Source organism: Macrobrachium rosenbergii, chromosome 52 (genome assembly GCF_040412425.1).
Source record: "Macrobrachium rosenbergii isolate ZJJX-2024 chromosome 52, ASM4041242v1, whole genome shotgun sequence".
Lineage (NCBI taxonomy): Eukaryota > Metazoa > Arthropoda > Malacostraca > Decapoda > Palaemonidae > Macrobrachium > Macrobrachium rosenbergii.
In genome coordinates, this window is record NC_089792.1 from 17,784,326 (window position 1) to 17,806,474 (window position 22,149).

Genomic DNA, 22,149 nt, shown 5'->3' on the forward strand with positions numbered 1-22,149 from the left:
CAGGAGAAAAGATACACATTGAGGCATCTTGCCAAGGATTATCAGTATCATCAGGGGTGGTTACTGGAGCCCCTACTATCTTTTGATTTGAAGTTTTGTAGCCTGAACTGTAAGTATTATTGCTACTAGTCAGAGCTCTGACACCAAACTCTGCCCTGGCAGACTGTGGAGCCACTTTAATCTTTTTGTTAAAGGCTTAGAAATTCTTACACCTTACATCTAATTCGGTGTCCAAGACTGACCTGATTTCTCTTTGGAATCATGGATAATGTCTCTGATATAATGATGTTCAGTAGCAAGGACATCCTTGATACTGTTCATAATTTCCTTGAGGAAGTCAGCAAATGCAGTAAACAGTATATCCCTATTAGGGGAGCTTGCACAATCCGATTGTGGCCATGCAGCTGTACTGTGACTGCCCAGCAACCAAAGAACAAAAGTCTTGAATGAATCACTATACCCCTCAGAAGATACAGACACTCTATGACAGGGTTAGGTGGATCCTATTAGATTCCCCTCAGTATCTGATAGCTGCATGGGAGACGGATTTCCTTTTGAGGTATCTCTCTCATGTACAGCAGAAGGCTGTGTCCCTGGTCCTTCCGGGTTCAGCAGGGCAGTTTCAGTGGCAATATCCACTTCATGACTAATAAAAGGGACATCCCCAAGGTAAGATTCCTCTTCTCCTTCAGAGGGGTTGACCTGGGAGGTACTAGGATCCAATGTTTTCGGGTTTTGGCCCAAACATGAGTTCTGCTCGGAAACGGTGGGAAATATACACTGCCAGAGTTTTGCCAGAAAGAAGTAGTCTCCGCCTCCCATACTCTTACTGAAACCTAGGACCCAATGAGACAGCTTAAAGCGAGCTGTTTCATTCTTAAAACTTGTTGCCAGAGCATATCACAAAACGTCTGGTGACCAACCATATTCCCCTTTATTCCTACATGGTTTATGTTCACGGCAGGTGGTATGGGCCATACCCACTGGCAAAAAGCAAACTGAGCAATTTGCTGTGGCACACGTAATCTGTGGGTCTTGCATAATAGTGGCCCTGTAGTGATATAAAGAACAAGTTTTTGTCAGAAACTACTTGGTACAGTACTCACCATCTATAATCACTGTATAGACAGCACACTCATAATATTACAAGCTAACTTGGTCACAAGTGTGTAGCTGTAGTAAAATGCTATGACAATGGTTATCAATAAGGCAGTAGTATTTCCGTGTTCATAATTACTACCATAAATTTTGTCTTAACTGTATTCTCTCAAAATGTTAGATGTGCTAATTATTTGCACTAACTTTAGCACAAATAATATAAAATAGGTTAACTTTGGAACAAGTATGTAGCTATATTATTCTATACTGTTAGCCCTGATAACAACGGGTTTTTCTTCTAAGATAGTTAGTTAGTTAGTTATAAATGATTTGTTTAACCAGACCTCTGAACTCTTTTAGGGTTCTTCTCGGGCTGGGAAAAGAAAGGGGGAAAGAGTACATAAAAAAAATTAAGTAGTTAACTAAATAAATAAAAATAAAAAAAAAAAAGGGGGAATTAGAAAAAATAATCAAGAAAAAAAAATAGAGAAAAAAAAAAGGGGGAAATTATATTTTACTTATCAATTTAATTTTGCTTAGGAAGAGAATGATATTATCAATTGAAAAGTTATTACCTTCTGCTAGAACATCCTTTATTGATCTATTTTGTAAATAAGTCTTTCTTTCATGATGCCATCTGGGACAGTCAATCAAGATGTGTTTGATTGTTACTGGGATGTTACATCTTTCACAAGTTATTGGGTCTGTGTGCGGAGCTGACATCAGATGACCATGTGAGTCTGGAGTGTCCTATTCTGAGTCTTGTTAAAATAACCTCATTGATTCTTTGCTTTTGGGTAGAAGAATGCCATTTTTAACTTCGTTCTTAATTTGTTTTAGTTTGTTTTGTGGGGGTATATTTGTCCAATCATTTTGCCAATACCCTATATATTAAGGGTTTTGATGCTAGCCAGTCTGATATGGGTGCTTTCATAGTAGTTGGGGATTGTACAAGCCAATTTTGCAGCTTTATCTGCTTTCTCATTACCCTCAATGCCTACATGGGCTGGGATCCAACAAATTTGAATTTGAAGGCCGTTTGTAATTTTTGATGTATTTCCGTTGTAATTTTGGACAAGGTGATTATTTGATTTAAATGATCCTACTGCTTCAATTGCACTTCTTGAGTAGTAATCATGTAGTCAATTATATAATTACTACATAAATTTTACCTTAAAAGTAAATTCTTGAAAGTTATGCTACCCATGCTAACTGTATACTATAATTAAAATTTGTTTACCAGGCCTAGGCTACTCACAAGTCACAGGTAAAGCTATAGGCTACCTAAGAAAGTACTATTTCAACGAAAATATTTTGCCAAAGGAAAATTTTTAATAAGCTAGGTACATATAAATTAAGTACAATTTCAATGCCCGTTCAGAATATGAAAATGTAAAAGTTTAATAATCATGTAGGCAAACAGACATCACAAACGTTTTCCCAGTGACACCACTGTCGGTGGAGCAATACCTGCTAAAAGTAGGTTGGTGAAGAACAACATCGTACAATCTGATACACACAAGTTCCCTGATATTAATGATAATTGGGGAACATTATCACAAAAACTATTCAGTTCGGTAATTAAGTACTAAAATTAATACCAAGGTTTGGAAGTTGAGCACGGTCAAAAGCAGGTTACGGCTGTACATAGCATATATGAATGGTTAGGCTACTACTAATCAAAACAAAAACAAAGTAGCCTAGCATACCTACTAAGCAGCCTAAGATAACTACACACTAATATAAAAAATCATATATACCAATAATCTTCAAGAACAACACTGTTTTAAAATTATTACTTCAAAATATAATTAAACATTGTTTATTGGCTAAGAATGCACCGTAAACACTAAAACCAAACCTAATTCTCACCTTGTCGAAGAGATGGCGCCGCTATCAGCACCAGCTTCCGACTTTCATGAAATAAGCTACCAGCTAAAAAAGTTTTTTTTTAAACTAAACTTTTCACTGGGACTTAAAACTAAAGCTCTTAACTTTCTTCTAAGTTTGGTACTTCCATGACAACTAAATTATGATTTAGGGGCTTGTAATTGGACGAAAGGAATGACGCGTCTTACAGTCATGCAGACCAGGAGAGTAATGAGTAAATAATCTAGCGCAGAGTGCGTGGTTGACACAACAATAGCTGACATGCAATGTGCTGTTGCCACATCCGCAGGTTAAGAATAGGCAGTCGCTGTAGACAGGAGAAAGAGCCCTCTTCTCTTGAGTCCTACACTCAATAAGTGTCAACGTGCACTATACTGGCCGAGAGAATTCTTTGAAACTGGTTGGTCTATCTTAGGGAGTCCTCTAGGGACCATGAGAGCAACTCCTTTGAGGATGAACAGCGGTTACATTAACAAAAAGAATCTTAAATATCACTCATCTTACCCATATCCCCTTCCACTTAAGTCTTTTACATTATAACTCACCAATACTAAATGCTGTGACAATGAGAAAATGATAATACAAGACAGTTAATTGTTAATGTAGGTACCAGCACATATCCATGCTTTACATCACACTTTACAGCAAAATTATCCAACTCTCTCATTATATGATATACTGTTCTTAATAATCTCAAGGAACAATCTTTTGATGCTTAAATGTTTGGATGGACAATCACTTTTTTTAAAGTGATTGTATTTTAGAATGGGAAATCACACTACTGCAATCACTATTAATCAAATGTATAAAAAGAGTTCCTCATATGAATATCATTTAGAGTGATTGGGCTAAGCCTCTTTGTGTAATTGTATAAGCAGTGCTCTGAAATGCTACGACACGTTGTGTACTCCAACATAGGGAATTATTGTTAATCAAATGTATAAAAAGTTCCTAATGTTTTTTAAGTGTCTGCACCATGGTTCTTTGTTTTACTGTACTGTGTGAGCATGTCCTCGGAAATTCTAAGGTTCATGGTTATAGGAAGTGCAATAGCCTCATCATACTACCTCCACACCACATGAGTTTGAATACATAACAGAATTTGGCCATTCTGACTCACACCACAAATCCTGTCACCAAAATTCCTCTTGGGCCTCACTACACTTCATTCACTGCCTTCAAGATAAGATTACAGCATTTCTACTGATTGACATCTATTTAATTCAGTATAGTATTGTACTTAATACAGTAATTATGTGTTACATGTATTTTTCATTGTGTGTAAGAAGGCTGTCTACATGCAATGTGTCAAACTAAGAACTTGCTGTGCCTTCCCCCAAATAAGAAAATGACTTTTGAGATGCATATATGTAATATTGCTTTCTCTGTTTCTAGTCATTTTGAGATGCATATATGTAATATTGCTTTCTCTGTTTCTAAACATCTTGGTACATTGCGATGTTCACCAATATTTCGTGATGAAGCTATTTTATCTAAGTGTTTAACCTCTTTTTCTTTTCCCTTGTTTGGAGTATTGTTCTTAAGTGTGGTCTTCAGGTACAGTACTAACTCGCATCTAAAAGTCTTGGATAGATATATTTCAGCAATCAAGTTTACTTTGCCAACTGTTAATGTTTGATTTGTGACAGAGAAGTAAAGTGAGCTCGTTGTGCTTGTTGCATAAAGTGTAATATGACAAGAAACATCCTTTGCACTCTTCTTTACCTGACCTAGCTGTTTTTACTCGCAATACTTGGCGGGCTGCTGCTCCAAAAGGTGTGTCACTTTCTAGTATACTGAATCAGATTTAATACTAGGCTATTTTATACAAATTTTATTTTGGCTACTACTAAAATGTGGAATAGTTTTGCCTAATGTAGTTGTGGAGTCTTCTAATCTCCAAATGTTTAAGCAAGGAGCAAATTCAGTCCTGCCTTCTGCTGATGTCTCCTGAATTCAGGTGTTTTGGTTTCATTTTATATTCACTTATTTTTAATTATTTATCACCTTTTCCTATAACTTGTCTCTCTGTAGGCTGATTTCCCTTTGGGCTCCTCTTGGGTTTAAAGTTTGACTCTGTCCATAAAGGTATTCAGATAATGATTTACAGTGAAAGAAAAAATGCAGTATAGTATTTTACCTAACACAGTAATGTAGTTATATATACAGGCAGTCCCTGGTTATCAGCGGGGTTCCGTTTCTGAGGGTGTGATGATAACCGACAATCGCCGCTAACGAAAATCGGCGATTTCGACGATTTTCGGCGGTTATCGGTGCCGAAAAGTGCCAATTTTCGGTTATCGGCGCCTCTGTTAGGTATGTATCAGAGACAATACCCAATTATCGGCGCCGATAAGCGGAAATCGGCAATTTTCGGCGCCGAAAATGGCCAATTTTCGTCGCTAGACAAGCGCCATAAAACCAGATCGCTGTTAACCGAGTCCACCGTTAACCAGGGACTGCCTGTATATATATTTTCAGTATGTGTGCACATATACATAAATGTGCAAATTAAGTTCAACTATGCACTCACTTTAGGTTCACTCAACTTTCTCTCTATCAAAATATCTTTATGAAGAATAACTTAGAGAGAGAGTGAAAGGTAAGCAAATGCCAAACGAGAGAGAGAGAGAGAGAGAGAGAGAGAGAGAGAGAGAGAGAGAGAGATGCTACAATACTAGGGAACAGTTAGTGCAGTGTGCCATAACTTACACTATAACAAACACACAAATATATTTACTGTCTTTTTTATATTGTATTAGTGTTTTGTATTTTACATATCTCGTGGGCATAAGTAGGTAGAACTACTGCCATCAGCAATGTTTTTGTCAAGATATACTTTACAATATTGTTACTACATTGTAAGCATTTTTAGAAGCAATTAGTTTTCCAAATATATCTCTGAAGTTGAATGACAAATTTATATTTTAAACTGAAGGATAGTTAGAAAATACCGATTAAGATTTGCTATCAATTACCTTAGATAGAATTTTTTTACATTATGCAATACAGGCAGTCCCCGCTTACTGGCACCATCGGTTAACAGCGATCTGGTTTTAGAGCGCTTGTCTAGTGACGCCGTTAACTGGATTTTCAGCACCAGTCTCTGGTGAGCGGCACCAATCTCGGGTTAGCAACGCCAATCTCTGCAGCGCTGAGCACCGATATTTGGTTATTGGCACTGGGAGTGCTATTATCACAGATTTTTGGTTTCGGCCAGAACGGAACCCCCTGCTTTTAACCGGGGACTGCCTGTACAAATACTGTACAGGCAGTCCCCTGTTAGTGGCGGGCTCAGTTAACGGTGATTAGCGACGAAAATTGGCAATTTTTAAACGAAAATCGCCGATTTTTATCAGTGATGATAATTGGGTATTGGTGCTGATACATCCTTAACAGAGGCGTCGATCACCAAAAATCGGCGCGTTTTGCGCTGATAAGCACTGAAAACTGTTGAAAACCAGCAATTTTCGGTTATCATCACACCCTCAGAACGGAACCCCGCCGATAACCGGGGACTGCCTGTATAGGGTACCATGTAAGTTAAATCATCATTACTGTACTTAAAAGATCTGGTGACTTATCATGGGGGGCAGATCCCTAACTATCTGTTAACAAAAATGAGTAATAATTTTTTGAATTTTGAATACAGTAATGTAAAAACAGCATAAATTACAATCTGGTTCTGTGAAAAATCCATATACCTGACGTTAAACAGCTAAGTAACAAGGAATATACAATGAATATAAAATAAATTCTATACAAAATGAATATAAAACATATTTTATATGTAATACAAAATTGATATGAAATGAGAAAAACTTTGAAAATGTGATGAATATTCAGCAACAAAAAATGGATAAAGGAATGTCACTACAGTATATGCATCCTATCAAAACTGACAGAAGCATTGCTGGTTTTAAAAAGTATATAACTGAACTATTAAGAGCACCTGGCATATAATAACTATTCACTACCAATTCCCAACCAATTGCTTATTTTGAAAGGTCCACTTCTTCAGGTAAGACTACATAAAATATAATAGAACTGGCATAGTGTGAGATTACTATCAAATATCTACCATGCCATTACAACTTCAAGACCCTAGTAAATAAATGAAAAATGCTTAAAACTAGTTGTTAGTGTACCTCAACCCATGCAAAAACTAAAACCAAACCACACAGTTGCCAACACCTGATAAATCAAAACAAAGCACAGCATTTTTTAGCATACCTTCATCTGTGTTTTCAGCACCAACTAAAATTGACCGCACTTTTCTCTCTGCAAAGCAAAGCAACAAAAACTGAAATAACAAAAGAAACCATAAAAACACCTTATGATTCAAGAGGCTGACATAAGGTTTTCAGACAAATTATGAAAGTGTATGACCTTTCAGCTAATATGGAGGATATATTTCTGGATAATCAAGTCCACTAGCATTCTTGGGTAGAACACTGATTTGAAATACCACATATTTATGGGAGTGTTTCATGGCCTTTATATATGTGGAATTTATAATGCACATAAGATCTCTTTCCATGGACTTAGAAATACTTTTAAACTTAGACTTCTAGCAGTTTTAGTATTCCTTTGATAATGAAATGTCGATGTTACTTTGGTTTTTATATAGAATGTTGATATTTTCATGGGTGATATGTTCATTTTCCATATTAATTAATGCTGCTAAATATAATGTTATATGACAAAGTGGCATACAATTGTTTAATATTACTGTCATTTCTTCTTCATTTGGACACAGTGACACTATAACCTAATTCTGTAGTGAACATGCCATTTTCATGGTATGCTCATAATTATCGATATTCATATTTGTGGCTTCTAAGAAAGAATATGAAAAAGTACTTAGAAAGGCTTAGTGAACAAGTAATGTTACTGTACTGTTTCATAACACAAAACTGTATTGACAAATGGTTTCACATGAGATGCTTGGGACTGAAAAATGAAAATGAGTAAGGATTTCCAAGACCTGAGAAGAAATAACAGCGATGATAAGGAGGTGGTATGTGCTGTTGTGGTGGATTGATGTGAAGTGTTTATGGCCAAAGCACAGATGGATTGATGTGAAGAGTTTATGGCCAAAGCACAGACACTGGGACCAATATGAATGATGCACCCTGTTTAAATTAAACTGAATTTAATTCAACTTAAATGCTGATAAAATAGATTAATGATGGATAAATGAAGATTGTTATACATGATTAAACTTCCAACTCTATTAAAAAATAACACGTGAATGAATTTCATCTTTACCTCCCAGAAAATCAGCTGAGGATTACCAAAAGTATCACCATACATGTATATCTATCATGGTTTAAAATATCTTGGCCACTGCATCAGAATAGGCTCCACTGTTACTAAGAGAAATGACATTATCAACTGAAATTTACCAGATGATGTCATTTAACATCACTACAATCTCAAGGGTTGAGAATAGGATGATGGCATTTGATGTCATTGGAAGGTCAAAGGATTAAATTGTAACCTTATCTTATGCTAAAGAGGTGGAATTTTTAGTATGATGTTTAATGATAAGTCAACGTGGTAGAGTCATGTCAAATATACACAACAGCTTATCAGTCAAGACTGAACGTTACAAGTAATTCACAATATAGGCCTTCAATTATGCATGGGGGATTTTAGAACATCACCCACTGAAGGTGTGTATGTTAACTGAAACAAACTTCCCTTGAAGAATAGATGATAGGAGCTTGGATTACATTGTACTGTGCAACTGAAAAAGCTCCCCTGCAAATCCAACCTTACAATTCTTGGGGCGGACATGTTTGGTACAAGGTTCTTGATACCTTTCAAAGGTTTACAGTTCAGTTCTGAATGGTTTGCAGTTTCCTAGCAATTGAAAATACTGTATGTAGGAGTCCCTCTCCATCCATGTGGACATAAAGGAATCAGGCAAATGGCTGATGATGACTCGTTAACAAAACCTCTGCATGTCTCCCAAGGCCCCTTTAACATAGCTCACAGAGAAAGTAAGGTTCTTTGCACAGTGGCACAGTAATAACATATCATGCTATGAGTGAGATTTACATCCAGAACCACAGCATTGGAAAAGCCAGCAGTGATACCACCCAGCTAACATTTCAGGTTGCAAGATCTGAGGATGATGCATTGGTATTCGGAGGAAAAATATCTGTAAACTAGATTACTATCATTTTCACCACAGTTTGTTCTTGAAACATCCTGCTGCTCTAAATCAACAATTCAACCTAAGAATTCAGACAGTGAAAATAGAGCCAGAATATGGAGTTATACAGTACATGCTTTGTATACAAAGATGGCATATAATTTACAAAATGATTTGACACTGCATCTATATATTGACTACAGAAATAACAGCTGCAGTTCATGCTGTGAAGCTTGCAAACACGAGTCATCTTGACTTCTTTACTTCTAATTGTACTTCAATAAAGTAAAGGTATATTACACCATACCACCTGCATACCATGAAAATTAAATCCACATTGAGCAATAAAAGAAAACAATGCCATATTCATAATCAGTCAGTGTGCTTTGTCATAGGCACACTTGTGGCCCCTAAAATCTCAAAAGGGTTAAAGCACTTTAGAGGTGATATCTCTACTTTTGAACTACTCTCTTGGAAAGAGTTTTAGATACATAAAATTTAAAGCCAAACTCCTCTGACAATTTGCTACTGTATTAACAGATTAACACAAATGTTTGCATATGGATTCAGTCATTTCCAGGAAAGTCACCTTCTACTGGTGGGGAAGTTGATAAACAGTTTTGTTTACATCTTAATCAAAATGAAGGTGATGAGGAGGGTTTATAGAATGAACTACTATTTAATTTTCCATAAAGAAACAAACCACAACAACCTGCAATACTATCTTCAAAAGCAGTAGTGGAAACTGCACAGCAGTATGATCAATAATAGCATCAGCACCCTTAGTAAGGTCATTTTTATTACATAAAACAAAATTATAATTTCCATTATTTATCTTTGTTTCTAGAAGAAAAATAATGCCAGAGTTACAGCCACCAAAGATGAATAAAAAGTGCTTTTATAGTGGCATCTACAAGTGTGTAACCCAAAGCACACTATACGTGGTACCTCAATACTAGCACAATTTACTACTTTAATACTTCATGCAAAATTTCATGACAGTCAGACTCATAATTCTTCTGAGGATAAATAGAAAGCCCTATCCTACAACCAAAAGCAGTGCATTTTGAATTCTGTGGTAGTAGATAAATATAGGCTTGTAAAACCTTGTATGTAAGGTTTAGACAGAGAAATAGAACCTTACTTGGAGTATATTACCAAAGGTAATATAAGCCTAATTATCTTAGCATTAAGGCCTAACTGTCTCAGATTTTTTTTAATTACCATTAGTTGCATGCCAGAGTTCATTTCTACTCTTTTAGAGAATATCAAAAACACAAAATGCACCATATAAGGTGAAACAAGCCCTCCAAGACCTGCTCATCAACTAGGTTTGGAAAATAATGAATGATTTATAATATATAAAAGGTGATCACACAACAAAAGAAAAATAATGGAAGAGCAATTCTTAAAAATAAATAAAGTACCTTTTGATTGCTAAACACCCATTCCAACAAACCTTTTTGAAATACATGGAACTGGCAAAAGAAAGTGTGCTTTAGCATGCCTCAACAACAGAACTTTAAACATAAAATGGTTGAGCCCATGATACACAAGCTAAGATACTGGCACAGCTCATGGTGTGAAAAAATTGTGTGATTACCATCGTATGTAAGGCAACTTAACATGACCTTTACAATTATCCAGCTACCACAAATAGCAGCTGCTTGTCCATCAATTTGTATAATTTGTCTAAACAGTTTGAAACTTATCAAAGCAGACAAAACTTTGTATTTGTGTACTAATGAGGTCACATTATATTAACCTAATTAACAAACAAGAAGTGCAGCCTACACACATTCCAAGTAGAATCCTTTTCCATTAACACTCAAAAATCTTCAACCTTTATCTTGAACTTTAATGAAAATTACACATGATGACCTAAGACAATATGGAGTGGTCTGCTGTGTCATATATACTTTACCTAAACAACCAAGCACAAGTCAGTTTAGATACCTACTGCTTAACTATTTGAGCAATCATTATCACCTTCTGTAAGATCCTACCACTCTTGTCTTTCCTGTGCTTACACTCTACAAATCTTTATGCATCTCCAATGCATCTCAAATTTCCTTTCTCATAGTTCTCATCCAAGTGGGCTGTTTTAGGTCTTACCCAACCTCTCTGTTGATACCTTGCTTAACTATTTGAGAAGTACAGCTGAGACTGTCAAGGACTATTCTCCCTGGGCTGTATGATCCAGGACATATCTGAGCCCTCTTTACCTCCCATTCATCATTACCTCATATATACAGTATATATATATATATGGTACTACCATAATTTCCCTTAATTGTCTAATTTCTCATTTTATTCTGCCACCTGACTCGCAGAAGTCTTCTTAAAGCTCTTTTTACAAAACAACAAAATTTGTTAGATACAGTTTCCCTGTCATAATAATCATGTCCATACAGCAATACAGATTGTTCTAGATTAGTACATAATTTTACTTTCCAAAGAAATTCCAGTCTACTGTATTCAATTTGGAAATCTTATTCGGCCTGCCCACTGTTTGATTTGCCTTTCCTAGTCTTTAACTATACTCCAACTCAAGGGAACCTGTATTGGATATCATTCTTCAGAGAAATTAAAAATTCTAAAATTTGTATTTTTCCTAGGATACAACATACCTTTTCATAAATGGAGTTTCTCAGTGCAAGGAGCTGTCTTGACTTAAAAACACAATCCTATCGACAAGGCCTACAGCCTGACATGGCCCCACTCGCCCTGCCTCTTCCATTGTTTGAATCAGCCAGAGGCCCCATCTACCAGTCTCACTGGAGATAGATCAACTATCAGAGGGGTGGCTGAGGGGTGTAAAAACTACCCTCATTAGAGCGTAGGTTTGTACCCTACCAAAAATACAAATTACTTTTATAATTTGTAATTTGTTCCAAAAGGAATGCAAACATATGTGAAAAGCTGCAAAATATATCTTAGCACGATATTTGATCAGTGTAACTCTTGTCTTCTTTAAAACCAGCTTCTTCATTTTCTTCCTTCAGTCTGTTCAGGATAAAGATGTTGAAGAGTAATTTTCAACAAGACCAACATAAATGCAATGCCTCTAAAATCAGCACATTTAGTCAGGTTCCCTTTATTTGCTAAGACTTTCAAATTCCTGTCATTAGGTTTGGTTTCTCATTCCATATTCTGCGAAACAGTCTAGTGGTAAGTGATATGGCATTTACTTTTCAGCTAAGATTATTTCACCGGTGATCCCACCACAGCCTGAGGCTTTGCCCTCCCAAGTTTCTGTATTACTAATTCCATTTCCTAATCAGGAAATTTGTTCATTACTATATTCAGATCTTCAGTTTCTGGTATACCAATCAAATTATTGCCATCATATCTCTCATTCATGACCTCACAAAATAGTTCCATCCAGTGCTGTCTTTCTTCTTCTGGTATTATTACTGACACACCCTATCCAAAATATATTGCAATCCACTGACAATCAGTATAATCTTGCAACAAAATACATTGCAAAAAACTATGTGCACAATTTGGATCAAGGCACTTCTATTACTACATCTGGCCTACATGAACAACTATATAATGGTATTTGTTATAGAAACCTTATAAAAATTATTATAACAACACTAAACACAGTGACTAGGGGAAAATTTCATTCACAATGTCATACAAATTTTGTTAACTTCACCCAAGTCTCCTTCTCTCTAAATATCAATGGAAATTTTGGTACCTAGAACAACTGAAAAATTATCTTCCATATTTCCAATAATCTATTGCATTTTGTATTCAGAATCATAACTACCTTTAACAATAAATGGAAAGGTCCCACTAATTCACCACTTTTATATTGTATGATTCCTCTCAAAAACTAAAGGTTTGGTTTCTGCATAAGAACAAACCCCTAATGTAAAACTTTACTTCTGCAGAATTGCCACACCACTGCACATAAAAAATTTCAGAGCTAAATACCCAAGTCCGATGAGATGTAGTTACAAACATAATACCATGAGAATCAACAAGACTTGCAAATGCTGCCTCACGTTAACCAATACAACCACTAATGCCAACATTCAGAAGTTGAGCGGTAAATAATTTGTTAAAAAGTCAGAATGAAACCATTTGCTGAATATATAAATACTAAAATGGACACTGAGTCTTACATTGATTTACCAGAGCAACTTACTTGACTTATTTTTTGCTGGTCTTGGTCTTAATGGACAAGGATTAGTGTGGTCTGACGTGAGCTGACCAGCCATTAGCCGCCTCCACTGGTCTCTGGTCATTATTGTATCTCCCTCTCTGAGTATATAATAATTTCGATCGCCCAACTGCAGTGTGCATGGCTCAAATACATTTAACATCTTCACCCTGGAAAAATTAATTTTAATAAAAAAGTAAAATTAATGGAAATATTCGTTTTTTTATACTTTACTTGTTTAATATAGTATACAGTACACAAAAATATTGACTTGCTCAACCACTCACTGATAAAGTAAACCATTAAAAATTAAAGATACTGTACTGAGCTCTTAACCCTCTAACGCCGAGCCTCTATTTACAAAAACGTCTCCCGTATGCGGCGGCGTTGGGAGTTAGCGCTGAAGCGGAAAAAAAGTTTTTCAAAAAATCACAGCATGCTTAGTTTTTAAGATTAAGAGTTCATTTTGGCTGCTTTTTTTTTGTCATTGCCTGAAGTTTAGTATGCAACCATCAGAAATGAAAAACAATATCATTATCATATATAAATATTGAAATATATGACAGCGCAAAAATAATTTTTTATATATAATTTTATACAAATTGCGCTGTGAGCAAAACGGTTAAAGCTAACGGGTTATTTTTTTTTCTTTGTATTGTACACTAAATTGCGATGATTTTGGTATATAACAAATTGTAAAACGATCAAAGCAACACAAAGAAAATATTATCACAAAGTGATGCATGAATTAAATAACATACGGATGTAAAAAAATGTTTTTTCAAAATTCACCATAAATCAAAATATTGTGCTAGAGACTTCCTGTTTGTTGAAAATTGAAGCTAATCGATTCAATATTACTAGACTGTAAGTTTTTAGCTTACAATTGCAGTTCTCGACCATTTCGGTCGAGTTAAAGTTGACGAAAGTCGAATTTTTTCTATTTATCGTGATTTATATGAAAATATTTCAAAACTGATAAAAGCTACAACCATGAGTTATTTTCTGTTGTATTGTACATGAAATTGCGCACATATTCATATATAAAACTTTATGTAACGACTAATATAAAACGGTGAAAACATTACAACAACGTGTGAAAAGAATTTCTGAGATGTTCGGCAGAGTTGCAGCGGACGTAAGGAAAATGTTTTTAAAAATTCACCATAAATCGAAATATTGTGCTAGAGACTTCCAATTTATTGCAAAAATGAAGGCAAATGATTGAATATTACTAGAATGTAAGAGTTTTAGCTTACAATTGCATTTTTCGAGCATTTCGATCGAGTTAAAGTTGACTGAAGGTTGAAATTTTGTCAGTTATCGTGATTTATGTGAAAATATTTCCAAACTGAAAAAGCTACAACCATGAGTTATTTTCTGTTGTATTCTACATGAAATTGCGCACATTTTCATATATAAAAGTTTATGTAACAACTAATGTAAAACGATGCAAACATTACGACAACGTGTGAAAGAATTTCTGAGATGTTCGGCCGTGTAACGCATTTAGAGAGCGTAAGGAAAAGTTTTCTTTTCAGAAATTCACCATAAATCGAAATATTGTGCTAGAGACTTCCAGTTTGTTGCAAAATGAAGTTACATGATTGAATATTACTAGAATGTAAGAGTTTTAGCTTATAATTGCGTTTTTACCATTTCGGTCAAGTTAAAGTTGACCGAAGGTTGAAATTTTGGCAGTTATCGTGATTTATATGAAAATATTTCAAAACTGATAAAAGCTACAACCATGAGTTATTTTCTGTTGTATTCTACATGAAATTGCGCACATTTCCATATATAAAATTTTATGTAACGACTAGTATAAAACAGTGCAAACATTACGACAATGTGACGAAAGAATTTCTGGCGCAGACGTAAGGAAAAAATTTTTTTCAAAAATTCACCATAAATCGAATTATTGTGCTAGAGACTTCCAATTTGTTGCAAAATGAAGACAAATGATTAAATATTACTAGAATGTAAGAGTTTTAGCTTACAATTGCGTTTATTGACCATTTCGGTCGAGTCAAAGTTGACCGAAGGTTGAAATTTTGGCAGTTATCGTGGTTTATATGAAAATATTTCCAAACTGATAAAAGCTACAACCATCGCTTGTATTTTGCTGTATTTTACATGAAATTGCGCACATTTTCATATATAAAACTTTATGTAACGGCTAATATAAAACAGTGCAAAAATTACGACAAAATGACAAAAGAATTTCTGAAATTTTCAGCAGAGTTACTTACCTGTGCGGCGTAAGGAAGAAGTTTTTTCAAAATTCACCATAAATCGAAATATTGTGCTAGAGACTTCCAATTTGTTGCAAAATGAAGGTACATGATTGAATATTACTAGAATGTAAGAGTTTTAGCTTACAATTGCGTTTTTCGACCATTTCGGTTGAGTCAAAGTTGACCGAAGGTTGAAATTTTTGTAGTCTATAGGCCATATGGTGCGTCCACTTGACACCCAACAGATAATTTTAGTCGGCGTATGATACGTCCAGTAGGCGTTGGGGTTAACCAGTTATGATCCCAAAGTTATATGACCAACTTCCACTACAAACAGAGAAGGACCCTCCACCATTATACATAAAAAAAAAAATTGCCTTCCCAACTGGAAGATTACTCTCAAGAGACAGGGGTCAAGTGTTCTGTTGACATGGAGAGAACCAAACTATGATCACAAGATTCAGGTGTGAATCAAGCACAGTTCACATGAATATCTTTCTTCATGGGTGGGTGAACCAAAGGAAATTCCCCCTCGGTCTTGGACTTTTTACAGTGAGGAGAATTATGAGTTCTCTTTCTCACAAAGTCCAAAGACTAAACACAAGGATGAGGGTCAAAAGGTGGAAGAAAAAGTAGGCTCAAGATACAAAGAGGAAGTCATAAAAAAAGAACAGCAGTGCTTCTTCCCACTCCATATGCCTTTCACTCAGCACTTTCCTTATAGCAGGACACTGAAATTGCAGCAGAGACCCAAGTGGATATCTGGGAGGTGAAACAGCATAAACTGTATGAGTAGTACAAATGCAACAGGCGGGTCCCCTGCCAGAGTAGGAACCTAGAAGTAGCAGGAAAACCAAATGGAGAGCCTTTGGCAAAAAAGGGCTCTCTCAACAGGTCTGGTGCTGGCTAGAGAACTCCTGGGATTTAGGTGAAAACACCAGAAATAGTGCAAGCATAGCAAGAGGAGGAGTGACAGGTTTTGGTAGCTGACCAGTGAGCATACAAGTGACATTCATCAGTAGCAAGCAAGACCCATCACAAATGGAGAGCCGCGAGAAACCATGCACAGACATCGACAAGCCTCCCTTAGCACATACAGCATGGAGAGATTGGAAAAAAACAGCAGGAGAAGAAGAGGTGCTGACATGACAGCATCCAAAGAAAAAGTGAGGGTATGTGGGCACACGATTGGATGGTTACTCAACTTATTCACCCAAAAGCTTCAATTACCAAACCAGCTTCTACTGAAGGTACTCATACAAAAACGAAGGTCTGCATTCTCACAAGAACAAATCTAGGTACACTGTTATTACACGAGCCTTATACACATTTTCACATGCCAAAGGAATTTTATCAATATCCTCAATATGGAAACTTACTGAATTCAGCATAACTGTAGAGCCAGTGATTGAGAATAATAAATAATATTTCAGGCTATGTAATTTTAACAAGGAAACTACACATTAATTCTTGACTATATAACAATTTTGACACATCTAAAGAATCAATACACAAAAAGGTTTAAAAATCTACAATAGTTTTTTCAATTTCCTTAATGATTACCTTGTTTTTGCAGAGAATGAACTAAAATCCAAAAGTGTTTACTTATTTGTTATCGCATTTTGATTACATAACCAGTCAGGGCTAACTATAATTAGCTTCCCTTAAGAGGGTTTAAAAATTGCAATCAACCTCAGCACAGCAAATTACCGTCAGCTGGAAAATACTCTAGTCACCCACCTCTTCAAGTCTTCTCCCTGAACAAGGAACTTTGGCTGTTCTTTGTCTACATTAGGGTCATTGGAAAATGCACGACACTGCCATCGAACTCCAAGCTGCACAACCTAAAGGATAATTGAACATAATAGATATTTCATGGATTGATAAAAAAAAAAATTATCAGTATCATTATACCTGTAAATACTCTGGCAATAAAAGCCACTGTAATTTTCTGTACAGAACAAAGATAAAATAAATTAATGCAACTTTTATAATTGGCAAATTTTCTCTTTAACAATCTCTAGCTAAATTGTACATTTATTTACAGTTAATTTCATAATAATTCTTTTATCAATACCACTACACTTGTCAATAGTCTGGCAATAGACCTTCTGCAATTTTCTGTGTAGTATTTTAGATATAAAATAGTTTAACAGATTTTTGATAACATTATCTTTTACAACCTCCAGCTAAAATGACTGGTAGCTGTGAGATCACTGAACTTTCATGTCTAAGCTACACTAAATATCCTTCTTATTTATCAGAAGTCCAGATCCTGGAAGCATCATATGAGCTGAGGGGATTTGATACTATCATCCAGAAAAATACACTTTTTGGTCGGAGTAGACCCCTCTAAAAATTTTGTTGTTTCTTCTTCTTTACAGTAATATATAAATACTGACTGGTGATATGCTACAAAATAGCTTGCATTAAGGACTATGTAGTTACTTTCATGATTAAAATATTATGACAGCACCAAACCTTCACAAAACTTCACTTCTACAAAAATATATGAATTATATGTCACAATACATCACAAATGTATTCATAATATTGTTAGACCAGCTGGTTCTGCACCCATATGATATTGTTCCATGAAGAGCACATTTGCTTGTAACTGATGAAAATAACAAAATAATTTTACCATTAACCCTTAAACGCCGAGCCTCTATTTACAAAAACGTCTCCCGTATGCCGGCGGCGTTCGGGAGCTAGCGCCGAAGCAGAAAAAAAGTTTTTTCAAAAAATCACAGCACGCTTAGTTTTTAAGATTAAGAGTTCATTTTTGGCTCCTTTTTTTGTCATTGCCTGAAGTTTAGTATGCAACCATCAGAAATAAAAAAAATATCATTGTCATATATAAATATTGAAATATATGACAGCGCAAAAAAAAATGTTCATATATAATTTTATACAAATCGCGCTGTGAGCAAAACGGTTAGAGCTAAATGGTTATTTTTTTTTCTTTGTATTGTACACTAAATTGCGATGATTTTGGTATATAACAAATTGTAAAATGATCAAAGCAACACAGAGAAAATATTATCACAAAATGATGCATGAATTAAGTAACGAGTGGGCGTAAAAAATGTTTTTCAAAAATTCACCATAAATCGAAATATTGTGCTAGAGACTTCCCGTTTGTTGAAAAATGAAGCTAATTGATTGAATATTACTAGACTGTAAGTGTTTTAGCTTACAATTGCAGTTTTCGACCATTTCGGTCGAGTTAAAGTTGACCGAAAATCAATTTTTTCTATTTATCGTAATTTATATGAATATATTTCAAAACTGATAAAAGCTACAACCATGAGTTATTTTCTGTTCTATTGTACATGAAATTGCGCACATTTTCATATATAAAACTTTATGTAACGACTAATATAAAACGGTGCAAAATTTTACGACAATGTGACGAAAGAATTTCTGAGATGTTCGGCCGAGTTACCGCGCGGACGTAAGGAAAATGTTTTTTTCAAAAATTCACCATAAATCGAAATATTGTGCTAGAGACTTCCAATTTATTGCAAAATGAAGGTAAATGAATGAATATTACTAGAATGTAAGAGTTTTAGCTTACAATCGCGTTTTTTTACCATTTCGGTCGAGTTAAAGTTGACCGAAGGTTGAAATTTTGGCAGGTATCATGATTTATGTGAAAATATTTCAAAACTGATAAAAGCTACAACCATGAGCTATTTTCTGTTGTATTCTACATGAAATTGCGCACATTTTCATATATAAAAGTTTATGTAACGACTAATGTAAACGATGCAAACATTACGACAACGTGATTTAAAGAATTTCTGAGATGTTTGGCGAGTTACCACGCAGACGCAAGGAAAAGTTTTTTTTCAGAAATTCACCATAAATCGAAATATTGCGCTAGAGACTTCCAGTTTGTTGCAAAATGAAGGTACATGATTGAATATTACTAGAATGTAAGAGTTTTAGCTTATAATTGCGTTTTTTACCATTTTGGTCGAGTTAAAGTTGACCGAAGGTTGAAATTTTGGCAGTTATCGGGATTTATATGAAAATATTTCAAAACTGATAAAAGCTACAACCATGAGTTATTTTCTGTTGTATTCTACATGAAATTGCGCACATTTCCATATATAAAACTTTAAGTAACGACTAATATAAAACGGTGCAAACATTACGACAACGTGATGAAAGAATTTCTGGCGGACGTAAGGAAAAAAGTTTTTCAAAAATTCACCATAAATCGAAATATTGTGCTAGAGACTTCCAATTTGTTGCAAAATGAAGGTAAATGATTGAATATTACTAGAATGTAAGAGTTTTAGCTTACAATTGCGTTTTTTTTACCATTTCGTTCGAGTCAAAGTTGACCAAAGGTTGAAATTTTGGCAGTTTATATGAAAATATTTCCAAACTGATAAAAGCTACAACCATGGGTTGTATTTGCTGTATTTTACATGAAATTGCACACATTTTCATATAAAAAACTTTATGTAACGGCTAATATAAAACAGTGCAAAAATTACGACAAAATGACAAAAGAATTTCTGAAATTTTCGGCCGAGTTACCGCGCGGGCGTAAGGAAAAAGTTTTTTTCAAAAATTCACCATAAATCGAAATATTGTGCTAGAGACTTCCAATTTGTTGCAAAATGAAGGTACATGATTGAATATTACTAGAATGTAAGAGTTTTAGCTTACAACTGCGTTTTTCGACCATTTCGGTCGAGTCAAAGTTGACCGAAGGTTGAAATTTTTGTAGTCGACGTTCCCGTGCGTCCACTTGACACCCAACAGACAATTTTAGTCGACGTATGATCGTCCAGTAGGCGTTTAAGGGTTAACTGATGAAATACGCCTTACAGACAAAAATCACAATGTTCAATCGTTTTTTGACAAAACTTACATGCTGATTAAACTATAAACTACTCCAGAATTTCACAACCAGATACATTCTGACACTAAGTATCAAGGTTAGTGACAATTAGACAAGACAAAATATTGTAACATATAAGGTTGGATAATAACCACCAACTATTTCAGTAAGTGAGATGGGGTCTTGAGATGGGGTCTTCCAAATGGGTAATGTCTCATCGACTTTTAAAACTGTTGCTTTATCTGTGACATATGGATGTTCAACTTTCAGTCTATTGCTTTAACCAAGCATAAAAGACAACAGTAAAGAAAAAGGTTTTCAATTCACTGAAAAAAAAAAAAAATAATAAGACATTAGCCAAAATAGCAATCAAGTACATAGATCTTTCATACCTGAACTTGTTCTACGGTGACTTTGATTTGTTTATATGGCTTGGAAAGGGCAGTCTCCATTTCCCTTGTTTTGTGGATCCATTCTACTTCTTCAAAAACTCTAGCTGTACCAACTAGCTGCTGGCCAGGATAAAAATCATAGCGACGAAACTCAGAATCCTGAGAAAAATTAAAAAAGAAAAATTGACCATAAACATGGTGTAAATATTTTATACATCAATTATCGATACATACACTGTCCTTTCAACAATCTGATATCTGAATTACTTTTACAATGACAGTAACAGGAATTAGACAGATATAAGTGCAGTATTATGATTTTCAAAAAACAGAAAAATATATTTTCATCATCTGTGCAGTTTAATCCCTATTCAGGGTTGCTGTTTTTACCAAGCCTTTTCCAGGTATGTCCAACATTCAATGAACAGCCCATTTCTAACTTATTTTGGAAGATGTTTTAAAGATGGATGCCCTTCTACACTCCATATAAAAATTTCAATAAATTTTTATATGTATACAGCATAAAATCTTCTATACACATTTATAAAAACAAAATGATTCAAATTACATTGTAAACCAAGTAAAAAAAAAATAATTTTTCTGGAAGACATCATCGTTACCAATTTATTCATAGCTCAAAGATTCAACAAAGACTGGAATTCAAAATAAATGTAAACTATACAACTTTATGGCATGAATGTTTCAGTTTGCCAAGAATCAGCGCAGAAAAGATATTTTATTTTACAGCCCTCACTACTACTGCTTGTGCAGGTAGATGCAAATCCAATGTTATATTAATAAATGTACATAATAAACTTGAAATGTCAGACCACTGAATACATGAACTACAAGTACTATATGTATAATGTATAGAATATAGAATTTCTGCCAAAGGCAAAACGACAGTAAAAAGGTCTGAAAGATGTAACAGGAGGAAAACCTTGCAGTTGCACTATGAATCATTTGTTAGGAGAGGGTGGAAAGTAAGATGGAAGAGAGTGAACGAAGGTACAGTAAAAGGAATGGAAAGAGTTACAGCTAATAGTCGATGGGACACTGCAAAGAACCTTAAGTCATGCCTACAGTGCACCGCATGAGGTGTACTGATGGCATTATCCCCCTATGGGGGCATTATATATAAAAATAAGCATAAATTAAAAGAATGTGTCCTTGTAATTGGTACTAAATGACATTCATATTTTATTTATTTATGTTATTTATAACTTTGCAGTACAAGAGGGTACAAAAAAATGACATTTTTATAATAAAATAAGATTTTATATCATACTTACCTGTTGTTTACATATAGCTGTAATTCTCGATCTCGACAGAAA

General features: G+C 34.9%; 1 protein-coding gene across 1 annotated transcript in view; it reads right to left on the bottom strand.

The window, feature by feature from the left end:
- The window catches only part of LOC136833864 ((E3-independent) E2 ubiquitin-conjugating enzyme UBE2O-like), a 108,843-nt gene that overhangs the window by 57,476 nt on the left and 29,218 nt on the right, over window positions 1-22,149 (bottom strand). The window contains exons 2-5 of the mRNA XM_067096166.1: window positions 20,816-20,974; window positions 17,303-17,406; window positions 13,311-13,495; window positions 7,222-7,269 (exon numbers count right to left, since the gene is read on the bottom strand). Of these exons, the coding sequence (XP_066952267.1) occupies window positions 7,222-7,269; window positions 13,311-13,495; window positions 17,303-17,406; window positions 20,816-20,974 (496 nt within the window). The remainder of the gene's footprint in view (window positions 1-7,221; window positions 7,270-13,310; window positions 13,496-17,302; window positions 17,407-20,815; window positions 20,975-22,149) is intronic.